Source organism: Eptatretus burgeri, chromosome 2 (assembly GCF_056783735.1).
Source record: "Eptatretus burgeri isolate ZD-2024b chromosome 2, Ebu_testis_v1, whole genome shotgun sequence".
Classification (NCBI taxonomy): domain Eukaryota; kingdom Metazoa; phylum Chordata; class Myxini; order Myxiniformes; family Myxinidae; genus Eptatretus; species Eptatretus burgeri.
The window spans coordinates 159,141,372-159,162,810 of NC_140962.1; the positions used below are offsets into that span (position 1 = coordinate 159,141,372).

The 21,439-nt window shown below is 44.5% G+C and overlaps 2 protein-coding genes across 11 annotated transcripts in view; one reads left to right on the forward strand and one right to left on the reverse strand.

Annotated features, from left to right (window-relative positions):
- The window catches only part of LOC147033698 (NACHT, LRR and PYD domains-containing protein 3-like), a 48,935-nt gene extending 31,084 nt beyond the window's left edge, over positions 1–17,851 (forward strand). For 2 of the 6 annotated variants that reach the window (XM_085871808.1, XM_085871809.1), the window contains exons 7-9: positions 6,542–6,628; positions 14,159–14,239; positions 17,213–17,340. In XM_085871808.1, the coding sequence (XP_085727934.1) occupies positions 6,542–6,628; positions 14,159–14,239; positions 17,213–17,300 (256 nt within the window). In that variant the 3' untranslated portion in view covers positions 17,301–17,340. The other 4 variants (XR_015055602.1, XR_015055603.1, XR_015055604.1 and 1 more) reach the window with 4 other exon arrangements.
- The window catches only part of LOC147033697 (NACHT, LRR and PYD domains-containing protein 12-like), a 517,878-nt gene that overhangs the window by 453,067 nt on the left and 43,372 nt on the right, over positions 1–21,439 (reverse strand). The window lies entirely within an intron of this gene.

Consider the following 21,439-nt stretch of genomic DNA (forward strand, 5'->3'; position numbering starts at 1 on the left):
AGTACGTCGTAAAATTTTGAACATGTTTAAAATTTCTTGACGTACTCTACTTACTACAACGTATGATAGCATACTTTAGCGTTCTACTCACGTATACCAAACTTACTCATACCGTATTTGACGTGCCCCAACGTTTTAGACACATTTTTCTTCGGTCGGCATACGCTGGCAAGATCGCCAAGGTGTGACCGCCATGTTGTCACTTCCATTTCTACGACAGTTATGATTCGAAGACAGTTATGATTCGAATCGTTGTGCGTCAGCCTTTTAATAGGCTACGTCCACGACATCGTCGGCGATCGTGCAACGCGCTATGCCGAAGTTAGACTATCGCTGGGCACCGGTTGTGTAGGCCAACAACAGGCTCAGCATTCGTTCGTATAAGTTATCTATAACACAACGAAACGTTCTGTGTCCATTACTAATATGTTATGCATACGACCAACTCGTTATGAATACGTCCGAATCTTAAAAAAACATCAAAAGTTCAACGTCAGCCAGCGTTTTACATACATTTTAATACGTTGCCATCGCTGGCTAAAACGCCAAGGTGTGACCGGGCCTTAAAACGTCAAGGTGTGACCGGGCCTTTAGGAAACATCACAGCAGCATGAAACTCGACAAAACATTGATTGTACTCATCACGCTGCTGCCCAATTTTCGGAAACATCACAACGGCGTGAAACTTGACAAAGCAAAGATAACACTCATCGTGCTGCTGCTAAATCTCAGGAAACATCACAGCAGCATGAAAATCGACAAAACATTGATAGTACTCATCACGCTGCTGCTTGATTTCAGGAAACATCACAGCAGTGTAAAACTTGACAAAACATTGATAGTATTCATCACGCGACTGCTCGATCCCAGGAAACATCACAGCAGCATGAAACTAGACAAAACAAAGATATCACTCATCATGTTGCTGCTTGATCTCAGGAAACATCACAGCAGCATGAAACTCGACAAAACATTGATAGTACTCATCACACTGCTGCCCGAACTCAGGAAATATCATAGCAGTGTGAAACTTGACAAAACAAAGATAGCACCCATCGTACTCTCATTAGAACACAAGAAACTCCTGAACATCATCAAATGCAACAAAGCTTTTTCCATGGCACTGCACAGCATTTACATATCAAAGTGAAACTGAATACGATAGTAAAGGCTTAATTGGATCATTGTCTTTGCAATGCCAAAACTGCGGTGCATAGAAATGAAAAAGGGAAACTCCTGCCATGTGTTGTTCCAATGGAAAAGTTAAACTGCCACTCAATGAGGAGCTTCCTGAGCCCTTGAAAGAACTGTTGTTTGGGGAATCTCTTCAATCCAAACACTTCACCAAAACATCAGAAAGTACAATTCGTGCTTTCAAATGACATCTTTTGGTGCTACCAAATAAATTTTGGAGTGGAGTTTCATGCCGATCTTTAAGATCCAGGGTCAAGTTTATGACAGGATTGGATCTGTCTGTCACTTACCAGGAGAGGGACCCAAGTTTGCCGAAATTTATTTCATTGGCGATGCACATGAGCAATGCATCCAACGATGCAGCAAGACTCCTGGGGTAAAACCTCAAATTGTTGTTATTCTTCAAGAAGTGTTGCACCAACAAAATGAACTGAATGGGAGCTTCAAATGTCCTGCTCAGTAATTAATGACCTCTCTAGAGTACAAAATAATCATTTATGCTGACAAGGTACCCACAGGGGAGCATACAAAATGATTCAATGCACCAATGTGCAATGAGGTGGCTGCACTTTTGGTTGGAGAAGCCCATGGAAACAGGGGCATTGCACTCCATTACCAGGACAATTCTGTTCACGGCATCTCAGAGACCAACAAAGCCTATGATGCACTGCAATATCCAATTGTCCTCTGGCAAGGACAAGATGGCTATCATTTTGAAATTGAACAACAAAACCCACAAACTGGACTGTCAATTGCAAGCGAAAATGTTTCCTCAAATTATTTCTATGCCGAATGCATCATGGTCAAAGAAAGTGTCAACCATTTACTCAAATGTGCAGCCCTGTTCCATCAGTACATAGTTCACATTATGCCAAAATTGAAGGTGAGCAACTTTGTTACATTCTACTGAACCAGAAAACTCTCAGGGTGGAGTCTTATGCCCACTTGCAAGATGCAATCAATGCAGATGGTGATGACAACAACCTTGGCTAATTGGTGATTCTGCCTTCAAAATTTACGGGTGGCCCAAGATAGCGTGAGCGTACTCAGGATGCCATGACTAATATGGGACACTATGGCACAACTGACCTCTTCATTACCTTCACCTGCAATCCCTCATGAAGTGCGATCCAACATGAGCTTTTCCAGAACCAAAAACCAAATGGCCACCATGATTTGCAAGCAAGGGTCTTCAAGGAGAAGCTTATCCAGCTCATGAATTTAATCACCAAAGAACAAGTTCTTGGAGTCACATGTACACCATAGAGTGGTAGAAGTGTGGCCTCTCACATGCTCACATTTTGCTTTGGCTGATGGTGAAAGTTCATTTAAATTTTAGATGGAATTGATGTGATTATCAGTGCTCAGCTTCCTGATCCTGAGAAGGACCCTGTGCTTCAGTATCTGGTGTGCAAACGGATTGTTCATGACACCTGTGGTGAAGCAAATCCAAACTCACTCTGTACGCAAGACCACAAATGTACAAAAAGGTATCCAAGGAAATTCCTCCAAGAGACAGAGTCTGCGCATGATGGCTACCCTCTTTACCGCCACAGAAAGCCAGGTAATGGAAGCTTTGAGGCAACCATAAAAACCTCGAGGCATGAGGAAATCAAAGTTGTCAATCACTGGTCGTGCCTTACTGTCCTTTGCTTTCTAAGATCTTCAAAGCCCACATCAATGTTGAATTTTGCATCTCTGTAAAATCCATCAAATACTGCATGTGTGTAAATATGTGAACAAGGGTTCAGATATGGCTGTTTTTGGACTTCGGCAAGAGGGTGTTCAACACAATGAAGTTACAAATTTCCAATTACATAAGCAGCAAGCCCAATACATCAGCAGCAATGAGGCTATTTTGGAGAATCCTGAATTTTCCTATTCATGAGAGACTGCTGTGGTCCATCTTGTTGTTAATTTGGAAAATGGTCAACGTATTTACTTCACTGAAGAAAATGTCCAGCGCCAAGTCCAACATCCAAAGGCAAAAACCTGAACTGCCTTCTTAAAATTGTGTCAGGAGGATGAATTTGCAGCCACATTGTTGTATCCCCAGGTAACAACTCATTAAACTTGGATAGCAAAAAACACTTGGAAAAGATGGGCCAGAAATGCAACCTCTGATGCACTTGGAAGAGTCGATACAATCCATCCAAACAATCAAGAATATTACTTCTTGCAGATGCTGTTTATTGTTGTTCATGGACCAAAATCATTTGATGATCTGAGAACATTCAACGACAGTGTGTGCCAAAACTTCCGGGAGGCTTTCTTCTCGCATGGGCTTCTTGAAGATGACAAGCATTTGGATGATGCTCCAACAGAGGCAGATGTAACCCAATGTCCTCCTCACTAAAGTCTTTTTTGCATCATTCTTCAAGCATGTGCTCCTTCCAACTCAGTGCAACTATGGAAAAACCACAAAGAGAACCTGAGTGAAAACATTCTTTACATTGCTCAAAGGCAAAATCCTAGCGTTGAGGTCACCTACACAGATGCCATATTCAATCAAATACTGATCCTAATTGAGGCAAAATTTCTCTCTTTGGATATGGGAGACCAATGGTTTTAAGATCTTTGCCTCCCAGTCAGAGATCTTGCATGAAACCTCTTAAAATATCTTGGACATGCTCCACTATCTTGAGGGAAATGAGCCAAAATTAACTGCTGAACAAAAACTTGCATATGAGGAGATTCTGAGAGACATTGAATCGCAAAAAAGGGGGAATGTTTTTCCTTGATGCTACTGGTGGAACTGGAAAGACTTTTCATTTGAATCTTGTGTTGGCCAAGATCTCCCAAAAACAAAACATTGCATTGGCAGTGCCATCATCTGGCATTGCAGCAACCTTGCTGTCTGGAGGTAGAACAGCCCACTCAAACATCAAACTTCCCCTAGATTTGTCATATAATGAATCACCTGTTTGTACCATATCTCAAGAAACTGCATTGGCTAAAGTTCTAACTGACTGCCAGCTCATTGTCTGGGATGAGTGCACTATGTTCCACAAAGCAGCGTTTGAAGCCATCAACACAACAATGAAAGATCTACATGGGAATAGCAGAATCATGAGTAGTGTTTTTCGCCAGACCTTGCCTGTGGTCCCAAGGGGTACAAAAGCAGATGAACTTGATGCACGTGTCAGGTCATCTTTTCTACAGATATGTGCAAAAGCTGCAATTGAAAACGAACATAAGAGTCCACATACATGGTGGTGAGGAGGCTGGAAACTGCTTATGCCTCACTTGAAATTGGAAATGGACAGATTGCAGCAGATCCCTCAGATGGCCCTTTTGCCATTCCAAAAAAAAAAAAATGTTGCCTCATCTGCAGAAGTCCGAGAACAGAAAGTTTTCACAAACATGCAAGAGCACTACAAAAACTTAAACTGGCTCTGTGAGCAAGCCCTTCTTGCACCCAAAAATGATGCTGTGGATGTCATCAACAATAGACTTCTTCAAATGATTCCTGCTGACGCAAAGTCATAAAAGTCAATTGATTCCATCTTTGACTCTGAGCAAGTAGTTCACTATCCTGGAGATTTCCTCAACTCTATGCAGCCACCTGGTGTCTCATCTCACAACTTGGTGCTAAAAGTTGGAGCTCCAATAATGCTGCTGAGGAATCTTCATCCACCCATGTTATGCAATGGCACAAGGTTCATTGTTAAACAAATGCTACCATATGTGTTGGACGCTACTACCATAATCACTGGAAGCTTTATCTCTGTACAGCAAAATTACTAAAACAACGGGGGCTATGATATTTTATGTCTTTTTTTCCTTGTTTAACTCTAAGTTGAGGCTCGTGGAATGGATCAAGACCTAACAGAACAAAAGTACCAGGAGAAAGAGAGTAGGAAAACACTAACAGCATTGGGAAGGGATAAAATAGAAGGAGACTTGGAGAAATAAGGGATGTAGCAAAGATTGAGGTCGAGGGAAGGACATGGGGTCAACAAGATGGATTCAGCTGCAATCATTATGTTCATCAAGATGGCTGCCGCCTTTATCAATGCAGCCCTCAGAGCCAATCCTCACATAATATTATGGATCTGGCTAACTTTAATACCCTTATGTTTTATGCAATCTGCTACGTTTACAGCAAGAAAACAATTTTTACCTTTCTTTTCCCATCACCTAAACTGCAACTCAGTTGTGTTAGGAACTGGCTGGCAGTGAGTGTTTTCCTGGCAAGAGGTGTCTGATGTGACAAAACTGTATCATTCATTAGAATTATTGTTTTCTACTTCCTGTTGGAAAGACAATGTTCAGATTTCAGACTTGCTTGGATTGTATGACACAAGCAAAGAAACCCTCCTTCAAAGGATGGGGTAAATCCCCCACTTTTATGATGTCCATGCGGTATTTTATTACGATTTGTAATACCGGCTTGCACTAAGTGCTGCAATCCGATACATTTATGTCAAGAGAATTGAGGTCCTCATCCAGCCCTGATCCAATGGGACGATTAATCTTTTTTTTTTAGTCATATCCTTTCTAACCCGAAAGCCTTCCCGTGCACCCCACAAGTACAAAAACCAGTTTTCAATATATTATATCCACACTGAGATCGCAGAATGTCTCAAAACGTCACATAACATATCAGGATGTCACAGACCATACCAGGGCGTCACGGAATGAAAAGAAAGGGGGCACCCCACTTGAAGGTTTGATCGGCAAAATGAAAGGAGACTTTTTCCCAAGAAAGATCATAACTGGTTTGAGTGACAACATCTTCAAGATCATTGTGAAGAACGAAGATGAGAGGAAACTATGTATCGAAGTTGGCCCGTCAAACCAGATATTTACTGGAAATCCTTCATCGTGCAAAGTCCTTCCTCAGCTCACCTGACCTCTTATCCGATGACAAGGTCGTCATCCCCAGTATAATTGAATACTGCTCTCCCCTCTCGACTGACACTCCTGCCTCACACATTGCTCAGCTTGATGTTGAGGAAACCAAGGCCTTTAAAATCCTTGCTATGTTCCATGATGAAGCTGAGTACTTGGATCTATCACTTTCACATCACATACAGGTTGGTGGTCAATCTCTTCTCTCGCTTTCTTTGTGGTAGCGCACCCCCTGCTCTTTCCGAATTTCCTCTTGTTTTGCACACAAGCCTTTTTAGGCCTGTGAGGAAAGCCTGGAGTGATGTGTACCACATTCACCTCCATACTGTTTCGCCTGGGCTTGAATCTGTATTGGTACAGCTGCACCCCCAGCAAATGATGATACCCATAGCCATGTGCTCCATACTAAACAAGAGGAAGAATCCTTTTGTGCACTTTTAAATTCGGTCTCGGTCAACAATCTCACCTCACTCTCTGCCTTCTCTCTCTACAGGTTTAGTTTGCAGTCTATTGGTGATGAAGGTTTTGCAATTCTGATGAAGTCCCTGGTGAGCAAACCAAACCGACTGAAAGAACTCAGGTGAGTGTACCTTTGTATCATTCGAGTGAGTACATATGTATCATTTAGATGAGTACCTGTGTATGGATCATTGGGATGTTTAAACAAAAGAGTTTTCCCTTTTTAATTAAACCTCCTGCTATGGGAGAGGGAGAGGCTTAAAGCTGTTGTCGGGTTTATTTCTACAATTAGCCCCCCGAAGTTGTAATGCGACCATAGCGGTTGGTGGACTCCTTGGAGTACTAAACCACCAATTAAGAAAAAAATTCTTCCTCCCAACACTCCCAATTCTCGAACTGTATCAATTTCTGAGCTTTATCTCTGAGTCGGTTGGGAATGTTGGAATGAAATTTTGCATCAATAATATTGTTACGTCTGAGGGGGGGGGGGTATGCATTCAAAGGGTAATTAGGATGTTCAATTAGGTATGCCATGCTGTTCGAGTTTACCAGAATCTCGATGTAATAAGTAGCAATTCAGTGGTGATAAGTTGTCTAGTAAATGTCCATTTCTTTAAGGGGGAAATGATAATTGTCACGTAATTAGATAGGGAGACGGGATAGGGTAAGTGTGTATGCGTAAACCCTTTTAGTATTTCCTGTATGCTTGCCGTGACGTAACAGGACAGTGCTGCGGATGGCTCCGCCCCTTGATCACGATTGGCAGAAGGCGACGGCGGAGGGCCAATAAAACGGCTCGATTGGAAGTGACGAAAACTCGAGTATAAAAAGGTGCTGTTCGGGAAAAGAAGAGGAGGAAGAGTCATAAAAAGAAAGCGTCTGGTCGAGGATTTTGATCTCTGAGCATGCTCTCTTGTTGCGCTGGTTCGTTCCTCGATTCGTCGTGTCTCGTGGCCTTGCTGTGCCTCGTGCTTCACCTCGGTTGGCTCTGGAGTTCTGCTGGCTCGGAGTACGGGACCGAACGGCGGGCGGACCTACCTCCCTCTCCTGCTCGCATCTTGGCGCCAGAACTGGCTCCCTGGCGGCTGTGAGTGGTCTTGGGCCTAGACCAGGAGGTCGACACCAGACGAGCGCGACGCCAGCTCGTCCGGCGCCAATCCAGTGACTGTTGTGTCGACACCACGGGCAAGCCTGACCACCAGCTATGGTGTGTGTGTGTGTGTGTGTGTGTGTGTGTGTGCGTGTGTGCGTGTGTGCGTGTGTGCGTGTGTGCGTGTGTGCGTGTGTGCGTGCGTGCGTGCGTGCGTGCACCTGGCGCCTTAGAGGGTTTGAGATTTGTATATCCATTGGAATTGTTTGTGTTTTCCCCACGCCCGAACCCACACCACCATCCCGTCGAATCGCCCCGGATCCCTCCTCTTGCCGAGTCTTATTATTTCTGGTTAGAGAAATAAATATTATTAACTCAGTGAAAAGCGACTCGTGCCACCTTCCTCGTCCCGTTTGCTGTAGAGCGATTAAAACCGCCATCTTTGGGTTATAAAAAATAAACCGCCTCCATCGTTTCGGCTCATTCTACGTTGGCGGGACTGTTCAGGTCCCGTGGACGTCACATTGGTGTCAGGGTGTTGGATGTTCGAACCCCTCTAAATTATATTTGGTATCGGGAGAATATACCAGGATTAAAATCTCGCCACGAATTGGAATATAAAATTACTACAGAAAAGCGTGCGAGCGTGGGAAAATTTTGGCGGGATTTTTCAAATTAAATTAAATTGGTGGCAAACGGGACTTCTGCACCATGGCGGATGTGCAGATGTTGGAGGAGGAAGGCCACGTTTCGGGCATCGAGTCGGGGGAAGAAGGGAGAGACGGGGGTGGGATCGGAACCTCCCATTCCGAGCGTGGACCGTGCTTCATTGCCCGTAATGGAGCCGGCAGCACCGGAAACCAGCACGATGTCGATCTGGACAATGTTGGAACGTTTAATGAGTGCAATTACAGCACAGGGGGCAAAAATGACAGCACATGGGGCACAAATGGCAAATCAATTCGTGACACAGATGGCAGAAATGACAGATCAATTGGGGGTAATGGGGGAACAGTTGGGTGCACGGATTGATTTAATGAGCGATGAATTGGGGGAAAAGATGGAGAAAATGAAAACTGAGATGCAGGAGTGTGTGGATGTTCAATTGGGGGAAGTACAAAGTAAATTCGAGGATAGATTGGAGGAAACAAAGGTAGAAATTACATTGGAGGGGGAAAATATACGAAAAAAAATTGGTAGATAAAATTGATGCAACGAACATTCGGGTTGATAAAGTGGATGAAGGCCTGGAACGTCATCGTGCCTGTGTGGATGCTCGTATGCAGCTGCAAGTGGAAGAGTGGGGAGAGCTGAGGAAGCAAGGGATGAATTTGGCGGAGGAGGTAAAAGGATTGGAGGCTCGTTTGGACGAACAAGATAAAATTATGAGCCAAGATGAAAACTTGGATAAAGGCCTGGTAGAGCCGTCTTTTGTAAGTAGAGTGTCCGGGTTGGTTGAGGAGCAGCTACAAACTCGCGACGGAGCCTTGGAGGAGGTTGTGCGGGCCCAGAAGATCTTGCGGGAAGAGTTGAATCGGTCCATTCAACGTTTGGAACAGGAGGCAAAATTGACCCATGAGACCCTCACCACAAAACATCTTTGGCCACAGTGGGCTCCAAAATTGGATACGCAGCCACAAGGATGTTTGATCCCTGGGCTGGATTCGGACAAAGGAGAAACTGGGAAGCGGGCCACCGGAAAGGTGATCCCCATGGTAAATTTTGACGGGTCAGGGAGCGTTGAAGCTTTTCTGACGCAATTTGAGTGCATTTCCCGACTAAACGGGTGGAATGAGCGGGAACGTACAGGGAATTTGGTGGCAACGTTGCGGGGACCAGCTGCAGATGTGTTAAACTTGATCGCGGAGGGGATGTTGACCAGCTCCCACATTTGCGAGGCGTTGAGCCTCCGGTTTGGGTTCGCAGCTAACTGTGATCTGGTGTGGGCCCAGCTCCAGCACCGCAGATTAATGCCGGGTGAGACAGTGCAGGAACTGCCACAGGACATTTACCAATCAGTTAGGATTGCGTATCGGGACCTAACAGTGGAGGTGTGGGACAGACTGGCACTAGAGAAATTTCTTGCTGCTCTTCCGGACCCTGAGGTCCGAGCGCTAGTGGAGTTACAATATCCACCCACCATTCACCGAGCGGCCGAGTGCGCAGCCAGGCTGGCCTCATGGAGTCTGCCAGGTCGGGTGCCCGAGAGGCCATCGGTGACGATCCGACAGGCGGAGATTCAGGATCAGGGAGGGGGGCTGGGAGAAATTATGATTTCCCAAATGCTTCAGGAGATGAATCCTCCTGCTGAACCGCCAGGTCTATCCGAGGTGCCCTTACATAGGTCGAGTCCGGAAATCACTGTCGGGGGTCGGGGAGACTAGATCGGGCTGAGCATTTCGGGCCATGCTCGGCTGGTGAGATTGTGGCGAAGTGCCTCCTTTGGTGAAAATAGTGAATTGTGGAAAATTGTCATGGGTTTGTAAGTTCTGCTGGGTTTTAGAGTGACAATAGGGACAGTGGGTAATTGGTAACAAAGCGGGCACGTGTGGCTGTCCAATGGCTGGTGCGTGGATCGGGTGAGGAAAAGTGCTGTGTGAGTTGTTTCAAGTTAAGAAGTGAAATGTATGGTGCACACATTGATTTTTTTTATTGGACATGGTGTGGTAACAGGGAAGGTCATGGTCATGAAGTGTTCGAAATGCAGGTGTCACATGTAAGGCTGATGGGGTGGGGGGAGTCATGTGGGTTTTGTGGGTGGGGATGATGTCCTTGTCCGCAGGGATTGCTGAGGCTCACGGTGAGCGGGAATTGCGACCCCCTTCAAGGAGATTCACCCCTGGTGGCTAATGGTGACAGTGTCTGTAGGCAACTGGGAGAGGGTCTGGTTGGGCGACCAAGGCGGGTCGGACCTTGGCGGCCCAGGAAGGCCAGAGGAGCCAGTGAGACCCCTTCCAGTGTGTTGTACGGGGTGAGAGATGATGGCTACCAGGGGGGTGGGAATCAAAGGGAGCGGGGTGGAGAAACGTCTGGGTTGGACTAAAGCTTACCTGTGGGCATGGTTGCACCTGAGATGCCCCCATCATCTTGTGGTAACCCACCCCACGGCCATGACGGGATTCAGCCTGCATCATTAAAATGGTGACCATGACCTAGAAATGTGATGATGACCATGGTGTGAGTGTTGTGAAGATGTGTGAGTCCCACTCGATCCCGCACAACTTGACATGTGCAGCAAGGGCATGATGTCCGCATAATTTTGGGGTCAAGCAAATTTGAAAATTGGCTCCCCAGGTAACGCTGGGTCTATTAGCATCCACTGGGGGACGCGGTGAAGTGTAAATATCCCGTGAATAGTGTCGTTAAGGCTTAGAGTAGGAATGTAAAAGTACAAGTGTTGTGTTTTTGTGGAACCTTTTGTTTCCCCTTCCCAGATCATTGGAAGAGTGTTGGACAAGAGCGATGATCCAGAGGATGGAGTGCAACTTCGCTCAGTGCTCTCATGTGATAAAATAAAAAAATGAAAAAATGAATGATTGTTTAGGCGAGATAAGGCCATAAGGCGGTAGTACATTAAGCAGGATAGGTAAGTTAGCTGCGACTCGCTGCCCATTGCCCCTCCTACTTTATTTCGTTAGGTTAAATAGGTGTGAGTCGGTAAGAGTTAAGGCTGGTACGGTAGCGCCTGTGATATACCTTGCAGGAGCTGCGGTACCAGAGGAGGGGGCAGTGTTATGTCTGAGGGGGGGTATGCATTCAAAGGGTAATTAGGATGTTTAATTAGGTATGCCATGCTGTTCGAGTGTACCAGGATCTCGATGTAATAAGTAGCAATTCAGTGGTGATAAGTTGTCAAGTAAATGTCCATTTCTTTAAGGGGGAAATGATAATTGTCACGTAATTAGATAGGGAGACGGGTTAGGGTAAGTGTGTATGCGTAAACCCTTTTAGTATTCCCTGTCGGCTTGCCGTGACGTAACAGGACAGTGCTGCGGATGGCTCTGCCCCTTGATCACGATTGGCGGAAGGCGACGGCGGAGGGCCAATAAAACGGCTCGATTGGAAGTGACGAGGACTCAAGTATAAAAGGTTCTGTTCGGGAAAAGAAGTAGAAGAGCAAGAGTCATAAAAAGAAAGCGTCTGGTCGAGGCTGTTGATCTATGAGCGTGCTCTCTTGTTGCGCTGGTTCGTTCCTCGATTCATCGTGTCTCGTGGCCTTGCTGTGCCTCGTGCCTCACCTCGGTTGGCTCTGGAGTTCTGCTGACTCGGAGTACGGGACCGAACGGCGGGCGAACCTACCTCCCTCTCCTGCTCGCATCTTGGCGCCAGAACTGGCTCCCTGGCGGCTGTGAGCGGTCTTGGGTCTAGACCAGGAGGTCGACACCAGACGAGCGCGACGCCAGCTCTTCCGGCGCCAATCCAGTGACTGTTGCGTCGACACCACGGGCAAGCCTGACCACCAGCTACGTTGTGTGTGTGTGTGTGTGTGTGTGTGTGTGTGTGTGTGTGTGTGTGTGTGTGTGTGTGTGTGTGTGTGTGTGTGTGTGTGTGTGTGTGTGTGTGTGTGTGTACCTGGCGCCTTAGAGGGTTTGAGATTTGTATATCCATTGGAATTGTTTGTGTTTTCCCCACGCCCGAACCCACACCACCATCCCGTCGAAGCGCTCCGGATCCCTCCTCTTGCCGAGTCTTATTATTTCTGGTTAGAGAAATAAACATTATTAACTCAGTGAAAAGCGACTCGTGCCACTTCCTCGTGCCGTTTGCTGTAGAGCGATTAAAACCGCCATCTTTGGGTTATAAAAAATAAACCGCCTCCATCGTTTCGGCTCATTCTACGTTGGCGGGACTGTTCAAGTCCCGTGGACATCACAATATGAAAAGAAAGTATGTGTGGATGATATATTTGTTTTTGACCTTGACATCATTTTTAAGGTCATGACCCAATTATAGAAATTTTTAACTTTTTTCACCAGAACCTTGACGAAGATTTGTCTGATCAGAATGAAATTGCTTTCGCGAGATAGACTAGAGCAAGGCACATTTACGCTTAATTTTCATGATACCCCTCCAGGTTAAAAGTCAAGGTTAAATGGCGGTCTGAAAAAAAGAAGACATTTTTGTCATCGCTCAATTTTGTCAATGCGAAATCTCAGACCGCTTGGCCTTCCAAGATGTTCTTGCATCATAATTGTGTACTTGCACGGAAGTTGTGCACTTGATATTTGTTCGTGTCCTTGACCTACTTTTTTCAGATTGTGACATAATTAACAAAAATCACCTTATTGATCATCACTTCAATAATTTTCCTCTGATTTTCATGATGTTGAGTTTTATGGATAGATTGTGGTTGGGGACACGTTTTGTTAATGTACACTCTATCTATAAATGTTGAAGGTCAAGGTCATGTGGCCTTCCGCAAAAATATGATCATTGGCTCGTGGGCCAATGGTAAGCCTTTCCCTGCCGGGGGAGGTTTACCCTTGGTGATTGCTTTGTGATCGCAGATATCTAGTTAATGATGTGATTTTAATAATTATTTTGTGTTTAGGTTCTGTGAAGGCCGGTAAATGTATCAATGGGATGTTCTGTAACCTACATTAATTATATAAATAAATGTTTCACTTATTGATCCTGATAAAGGACAATCCTCGTGTTTTGTGTTTCTTGTGCTAAAAAGGATGATTTGTTCATAAAAGGTCTCAGTTTGGTTTTCCAGAAGTTTAAGAAAATAAATAATTTATAGAGTCAATGTGGAACCTTTTTCATGTTAGAAAGTGTCAGTTTTATTATTCTACTTAAATATGAACCTGCATTGAGAGCCTTGTTTCCTGATTATTAAATTTATTCTTTATCTTCATTACAAATCACGTAATCTTTATTATTTTCCGATTCCACTCCATGTTTTGGGATAAAACTCAAGACGCACTCACCTCCAGTACAGGTACCTCTTAACCCTCTTACCCTCTCCATCTCCGCCATGATGCATGATATTTTCCATTAACCCCTTCCTGGTTAAACTCCCCAAATTCAGACTCACCACACACTTCAATTATTTTGTTCCTTCTCTCTCCCATATGTGGAACAGACTTCCTGATGCCCTTCAATCCTACTCTTCCCTTCAGGGCTTTAATCAGGAGGTACAACACCATCTCATCAAAATAAAGACCAATTATTGCACTGTAGTCCCAAGAAGGAAGCCAGACATAACAATACACATGCGTGCATGAGCATGTACACACACACACACACACACACACACACACACACACACACACACACACACACACACACACACACACACACACACACACACCCTTTTATTAGTGTAGATTTATTTCTCTTCTCCACAAATTTATCTTTCCATGATCAAGGAGACGATGTATCATGGAAATAGAGTTAGTACTATTATCGGTCATGTGACTTTCAACCTGTTCCTTTTGAAATTATTTAATTATCTTTTAACCTGGAACAAAGAACCTTTGAATGTAAATTGTTTACAACAACTTTCTACTGATGTTTCTTTGTTTCACTCCTTGAAGTTTTTATATCTCTTCACAGGTTAAATGGATGTAAACTGAGCACCAAGTCTGGGCCTATCCTGAGGGACCTGAAGAACATCAACAACTTGGAGATTATTGAGTGAGTTCTGAACTGTTATTGAGGTTTTTGTTCTTCGTCTTCTTCTTCTTCTCTTTCACTGGACACGGATTTGTGAATTCCCATCATTGGTTTTATAAATAACCTCCATTTTTAATCTATGTATTAAAGTAGTGGTAGTTTTCTGTCTGTCTGCCTGTTTGTCACGCTACGCCATGATGTCTGCGACGTCATTATGGCGTTTGATAGTTGAATCCAACATCCACCATTTATATTTTCATGCACTTCAGGCCTAACACATCCACATCATAAAACCTATCATATTCACAATCACCATTCCCTACCTTTGCGTTTTCCATTTAGTGTGAAACACAAACGAAGCGATTTGTTTTAAAAAAAAGATCAAATATCAAAAGGATAGTTGTCATGGGCCTTCCAACGACACAGTATGTGTCGGCCTGAGGCTTCATACCTGAGGTCTCCCTTTCAGGCCGCTTCCGCATTCCGGACTTTGTGCCCTTGTTTTTTCTCCAGGAGAGTTTAAGGCTTTTACCATGGGAGTAATGAATTAGCCTAGGTTTCTTAATATAGTAATGTTGTTTTCATAATAATTATAGTAATAATAATAATAATAATCATAATGACGTGACCACGGCGGTTAAGTTAATTCCCACCCTTGAGCCAGTTATCATGGGATGGGCAGTTAACACCCGACCTGGACGGATTGTCGAACGGTTTCCCTTGGAGGCGAACATGTGATCCTTGGAGATTAATGCATGCGTGGGACGGGAGGCGGCGAAGCATGTACGAGAGGCGTTCACCAGGACAGAGGCACAAGGGTTCCACTCGAACCCACAACGAATAGACAGACACAAGCAAAATTACAAATTAAGGTTTAATGAACACAAATCAAATACTAATAATGGGAATAAATCAAAGCGTGATAATAATAATAACATAAAGTGAGGTAAACTAAAGTTAATTTTGAGATGCCTCCACAAAGACTCAAATACAGACAAGGGGAAAGATAAAATAAAGGAAAAATCCCTCCCTTTATTCTGGCTCTTAGCTGGGTGTCCAGAGATTATCTTTTATGAGCTTTTTGATCGAACCGTGTCATTCTGCAGAGAAAACTGCACCCAAAATGGCGCCAAGCCTCTGCGCGGGAAGCATACGTGAAGTAATTTGTGCGGTGGTATTCAACGCCTGGGCCCAGAAACTGTCATGCTGCAGCTTCTCACGACGAATATGCCGACCCCGCAACTCTCTTACACCAGGTCTGCTCACAACGACGACCCACCTTCCTCCTCGAACACACAACGGGGTAATGCCGAGTTATGGCTGAGAGGTGCGCTCCTCTTCCTCTCTCTCACTCATAAATGTACAACTTCGCGACTCAGCTGAACAGCAATGGCTAGCATCTTGCTCCAGCACACAGGCAAATTCATACAGCTTGAACGTGAAAATCATGCAGCCTTCTTTGTCATGTTGAGGAGAATCCAGCAAGTGAGATCCTCTGTCTACAACGTGTACCTTGCCCAATAATCTCCTCTCTTTCACCTTCTCCTCAGAAACATACAAACTTCATGACCCAGCCAAACAGATAACGACCAGTGTCCTGTTCCAGCATGTGAACAACTTTGCCCCAGCAGGAACATGAGACTCACACAGCCTTCTTCACTATACCGAGGAGAAGCCAGCAAATGAGACCCTCTGATTCCAACATGTATCTCGCCCAACTATCTGCTCTCTCATCATTGTGGGGCGATGCTGAAAAGTTTTGCATCCGAAGTGAAATCCTCTTGGAGGAGTAAATGATGATACATACATTCTTTCTCTCCACTATAAATAGATGGTGGTTCATTTGATTTGTATTATATTGTGTTGAAAATAGATAATTATTTTCAGGTGTTTTTGTGGTAACTGCCAGGTAATGGCAACAGGTGTTTGATTCACCGTTCAAATTGCCCATGTACATGTGCTGGTAGCTGGGTAGAGATGGTGTTACAGTTTTGAGGGGCGGCTGTTTCATCTGCTTAATCATGGGGATGACATCCTCTTTGAATCGTGGAGAATAACCACAAGACTGAGTCATTTCTATTGTTTGATAACAGTTCTCTGTAGCATGTTCCGAGCACAAAAACAAACATCTTGTAAGCCCGATCCATGCTCGGGTATTTCGGACAAACCTCGTCCAATTTCTGGCATCCCTTGGATTTTTAGGCCATTGGTGTAGCATGAAACCATCTCGATTTGTATTACTACAACTACCAAGGATGCATCGGCTCGGCATATTAGTAGAAATTTGAAAATGATTCCACGTTCGAGTTATATCGCAATGCGATGAAACCCGTAAACAATACGGAAGTGGCGCTCGCCTTAATCGTGAGATTGAGATATTATGGCTCGTTAAGAAGAAGACGATTTCGTCTTTTAATTGCAAATTTACCGATTTTTATAATTTGGAACTCGAAAAAGACAGACTGTATCTTCTCTATTTTGTAAGGTATCAAGGGGTAGATTAGCGTCAAGGTGGTCTGAGCATTTGGGTTCCCCTTTAAGAAGTGGGTGTTTCAAATAGATTGTAGTAGATCTGCACCACAGCAGATTTCAGTCAATGTCGATCATAGTAATTCACTGTCGGTAGATTTCAGTCGATCACTGACTACAGTGACCCTGACACGAAAATCGAAATATCGTGCACCGCAGTGACCAGAGCTCCCAGTCCATCAGGACGGGTTACAGCGGACGAAAGGCAGCAGGAAGGGAGTTTATTTTGGTCAACTGTGCACTTTTTAAGTACTATTATTATTATTATTATTATTATTATTATTATTATTGTTATTGATACAGTCAACGTAATTAATTTGGTGTTGTCGAAGGTGTGGGAAAAATGTGGTGTTGATGTGATTTATAAACATAACTATTGAAATGGGGAAAGCATTCCCAAGGTTCTCCATGTTGTTCATGGAATGATAATCTCTTGGTTTTTCTCTTTCCCTCCTTTACCATCAGTTTGAGCTTTAATTCTATCGGTGATTACGGACTGGAGGGGTTGATGGAAGCTCTGAAATCCCAAACAAAGTTACGAACTCTCGTGTGAGTGGGAAGGGGATTTATTTTGGGAAATAAAAACAAATTGATGTCAAAGTCCCTGATTGTGTACCTGTTGTTCTCCAGGATGGTTAACCTTGACCTCCATTATCAACCTTTGGTTGAACCTTGTACTTTACTAGTGTTGAAACATTGGAATGGAAGGCACGACCAGTGCTGTGTCAGTGAATATTGTGGTGAATGAATGAGGCACGATAACGATAAACCACTTGTATGAATGATAAACGATTCACACAAATCATTCTGAAGATTTTGGCAATTGGAATGTCATCAACATAAACGTAGCAGGGGTGTACTCCCCAGAGCACATGATCGATAAAATGTTGAAAGGTCTGTGCGGTATTGCTTAGCCGAATGGCATCCAAAGGAGTTCGAACAGGCCGAAAGGCATGGTGACGGCTGTCTTCGGGATGTCACCTGGATCCACGGACAACAACACATTGAAGTCACTTCCAAAAATAAACGTATTTTTCTTTATAAGAAACCCCTTCAAAATACACATCTCCGCCAAGCAACATAATCTTCACAAAAGTCCCACACTTCCGAACCGGGGAAGAAATGGCGCCCCATGATCACCACCCCATTCGAGAGGAAGGACAAAATGATCCATAAAGGGCATCACACCACTTTCAAAGCATAGCCAAATTTGGGGGGATCAGCAGGTGCTGACTGTTGAAAATGTTCAAACAAAGTCCCCCCCCACTGAGAAAGCCATTTATCCATTGGGTTGGCCCTAGGGAAGTCCCTGTCCCAAGTCTCACACGAATCGGCTCGGACAAGTCCCTCACAAAACACACACACTAATAATTTATGGGAACCACCATCTGCAGATTGGAGGCCCCGTCAGATAAAAAAATAATTAAAGGTTTAATTCCGATAAAAACAAAACAAAGCAAGAAACTCACCCCAGAAAGTAAAAACCTCCACAAAACAACACAACTTCCGCACATGTGTCAGTTTCCAACTCAGGAGGGAAATGCCAGGTGTGGGAGCAAGGAACTCAAATTTGCCATTCGGAGGGCGGGAAAAGGTGACGTCGACTCCACACCTACAAACCGCTGGGGGCTGGGAATGTGTCACTTCGAGGCCACACCTACAAACTGCCATAAATAAATAAATAATGAATTTATAATTTAATTTAGCAATATCATCATTTGCCATAGTCATAAAGAAAAAAAACCAACTAGTTCATGTTCAACAAGAGGTCCAATTTGGTCTATGTGTCAACTTTGGTGGCGGTTGGCCCAGCGGTTTGGGTGTGATTGGTGTTTCACACACACAGCCGCACAGAAAATGACTTTTATTTATTTATTTCTCTTTTGTAGAAACATGTTTCCACGATCCAGGTGACTTAGTCTCATGGAAAGGGAGTTCACACTGTTATTGATCATGTGACCTTCAACCTGTTCATTTTCAGATTATTATTAGGAAAATTGAATTTTTTTGTCATTTGTCGGTCTGTCTCGTTAATTTGCTTGTTTGTACGAGCAGAGTACCCACCCTGTGGGTGATCTTGTTCCAAGCATGCACAAGTTCTTCTGACGCATTTTTTTAATTGGGCAGTGTATCGGCAACTGACAGCTCTGCAGAGGCCAAAAAAAACCAAAACCTGGGTTACTTGCAACAACCAAAAATATACCTAATGCTTATAATTCAAAACACCTCACTGTCCTGGAAAACGTGGAGACTGGAATGCTGCACTGCACATGGTAGAGACTTGTAATACCAAGGTTAACCTGGAGGTGGTGCTACACGATACACATTTACATCGAGAATTTGCATCCTCCTCCCCCTTTCCCCTCTAGACTACCAGCAAAGATAAAACCCCCTATACATCAATTGGGGCTTGCTTATCCCATGTATTGGGGTCACGCTGATCCTATGTAGCAAGTCTGGATGTAATCGGCCCAGAACTCTATTAGGAGTAGCACAACAAACAGCAGTCCGTGAATTATAGTAAGGATAAGGGAAGAAAGGGGAAAGTAATTGTGAATTTCGCATTCTGTCTTAATTTACTTTTACCATTGTTTTTAACAAACAGGGACTGGAACAACGTAGGCATGATAGGCTGAATGGGCTTCTCATGCGCCAAAGTTCCATGTGTAACGTTAAGAATGGGAAGAAATGGGGAGGGGGAGGAAAGAGAGCAAGGGGTAGGGGTGCATGGAGTTGGATGAGGGAGATTGAGATGTTGGGAAGGGGTGGGATTGAGGAATCGGGGTTTGGGGCAGTGGGGACTTGGAGAAAAGGGGGAGAGGCTGACGGAGTTGTGTTCGAGGTGCTTTTTGAGTGGGTTGGGTTGAGAGCTTTGGGTTTTGGAGGGGGTTTTGAGGACTTGACAAAAGTGGGAGGGGAGCACAGAATTTGGGTTATGGTGGTTCGGGGGGTTTTGAGGACTTGAAAAAGTGGGAGGGGAGCACAGAATTTGGTTATGGTGGTTCGGGGGTAGAGAGAGGAAAAAGTTGGGAGGGGGGGGAATGGGTTGAGGACTTAGGATTGTATGTGTGTGTGTGCATGCTTGCGTGCATGACTGTGCGTGTGCGGTGGGGGAGGGGTGGGAGGGAAGGGTTGGGGACCTGAATTTACATTTTACATTATGCAGAATTTTCATAAGTCCCAGATAGTCCCTTTGGGTCTTTTGGGTCCTCCAGGTATTTTGGTTCCCCGAGGTATTTTGTGCGCTCTGGTTATTTTGCGTCTTCAAGGTTCTCGTAGTCTTTTGCATCCTCTGGTTATTTTTGGGTCCTTGGGGGCCTTTTAGGTCCTCTGAGTCTTTTAGGTCTTCGAGGTCCTTGGGTTCTTTTGGATTTATAGTTATTTGGGGTCTTTTTGGTTTTCTGGGTCTTTAAGTGTCTTTTTGGTCTTTGAAGTATTTTGGGTCTTTGGGGTATTTTGGGTCCTTGGGTTATTTTGGGTCTATTGAGTGTTCAGGATCTATTGGGTCTTTGGGGTATTCAAGGGTTTCCAGGGCCTTTTGGGTATTCTTGGTCTTAGTGCTAAGGGTCTTTGGGAGCTGCAAAGTTTTTTTTTTTTTTTTTGGTCTTTGGGGTCTTTTGAGTTATTTCGGTCTTTGGGGTATTTTTGTTTCCTCGGGGTCTTTGGGTCCTCCTGGATCTTTTGGGTCCTCGAAGTATTTTGGTTCACCCTCGAACCCGTGGGTGAAGAGCGGACACGCACATACAGTGGGGAGAACAAGTATTTGATGCATTGCCAATTTTGCAGGTTTTCCCACTTACAAAGCACGGAGAGGTCTGTAATTTTTTATCATGAGGGGGTACATATGCTTCCAACTGTGAAAGACGGAATCGAAAACAACAAAAATACATGAAAATCACATTGTATGATTTTTAAATAATTAATTTGCATTTTAATGCATGGAAATAAGTATTTGACACATCAGAAAAACAGAACTTAATATTTGGTACAGAAACCTTTGTTTGCAATTACAGAGATCAGGACGTTTCCTGTAGTTCTTAAGCAGGTTTGCACAGACTGCAGCAGGGATTTTGGCCCACTCCTCCAAACTGATCTTCTCCAGATCCTTCAGGTTTCGGGGTTGTCGCTGGGCAACACAGACTTTCAGCTCCCTCCAAAGATTTTTCTATTGGGTTCAGGTCTGGAGACTGGCGAGGCCACTCCAGGACCTTGAGATGCTTCTTACGGAGCCATTCGCTTTAGTTGCCCTGACTGTGTGTTTCGGGTCGTTGTCATGCTGAGAAGACCCAGCCACGCCCCATCTTCAATGCTCTTGTTGAGGGAAGGAGGTTGTTGGCCCAAGATCTCGCGATACATGGCCCCATCCATCCTCCCCTCAATACGGTGCAGTCTTCCTGTCCCCTTTGCAGAAAAGCATCCCCAAAGAATGATGTTTCCACCTCCATGCTTCACAGTTGGGATGGTGTTCTTGGGGTTAAACTCATCCTTCTTCTTCCTCCAAACACGGCGAGTGGAGTTTACAACCAAAAAGCTCTATTTTGGTCTCATCAGACCACATGACCTTCTCCCATTCCTCCTCTGGATCATCCAGATGGTCATTGGCAAACTTCAGACGGGGGCTGGACCATGCGCTGCCTGTGAGCAGAGGGACCTTGCGTGCGCTGCAGGATTTTAATCCATGATGCCGTAGTG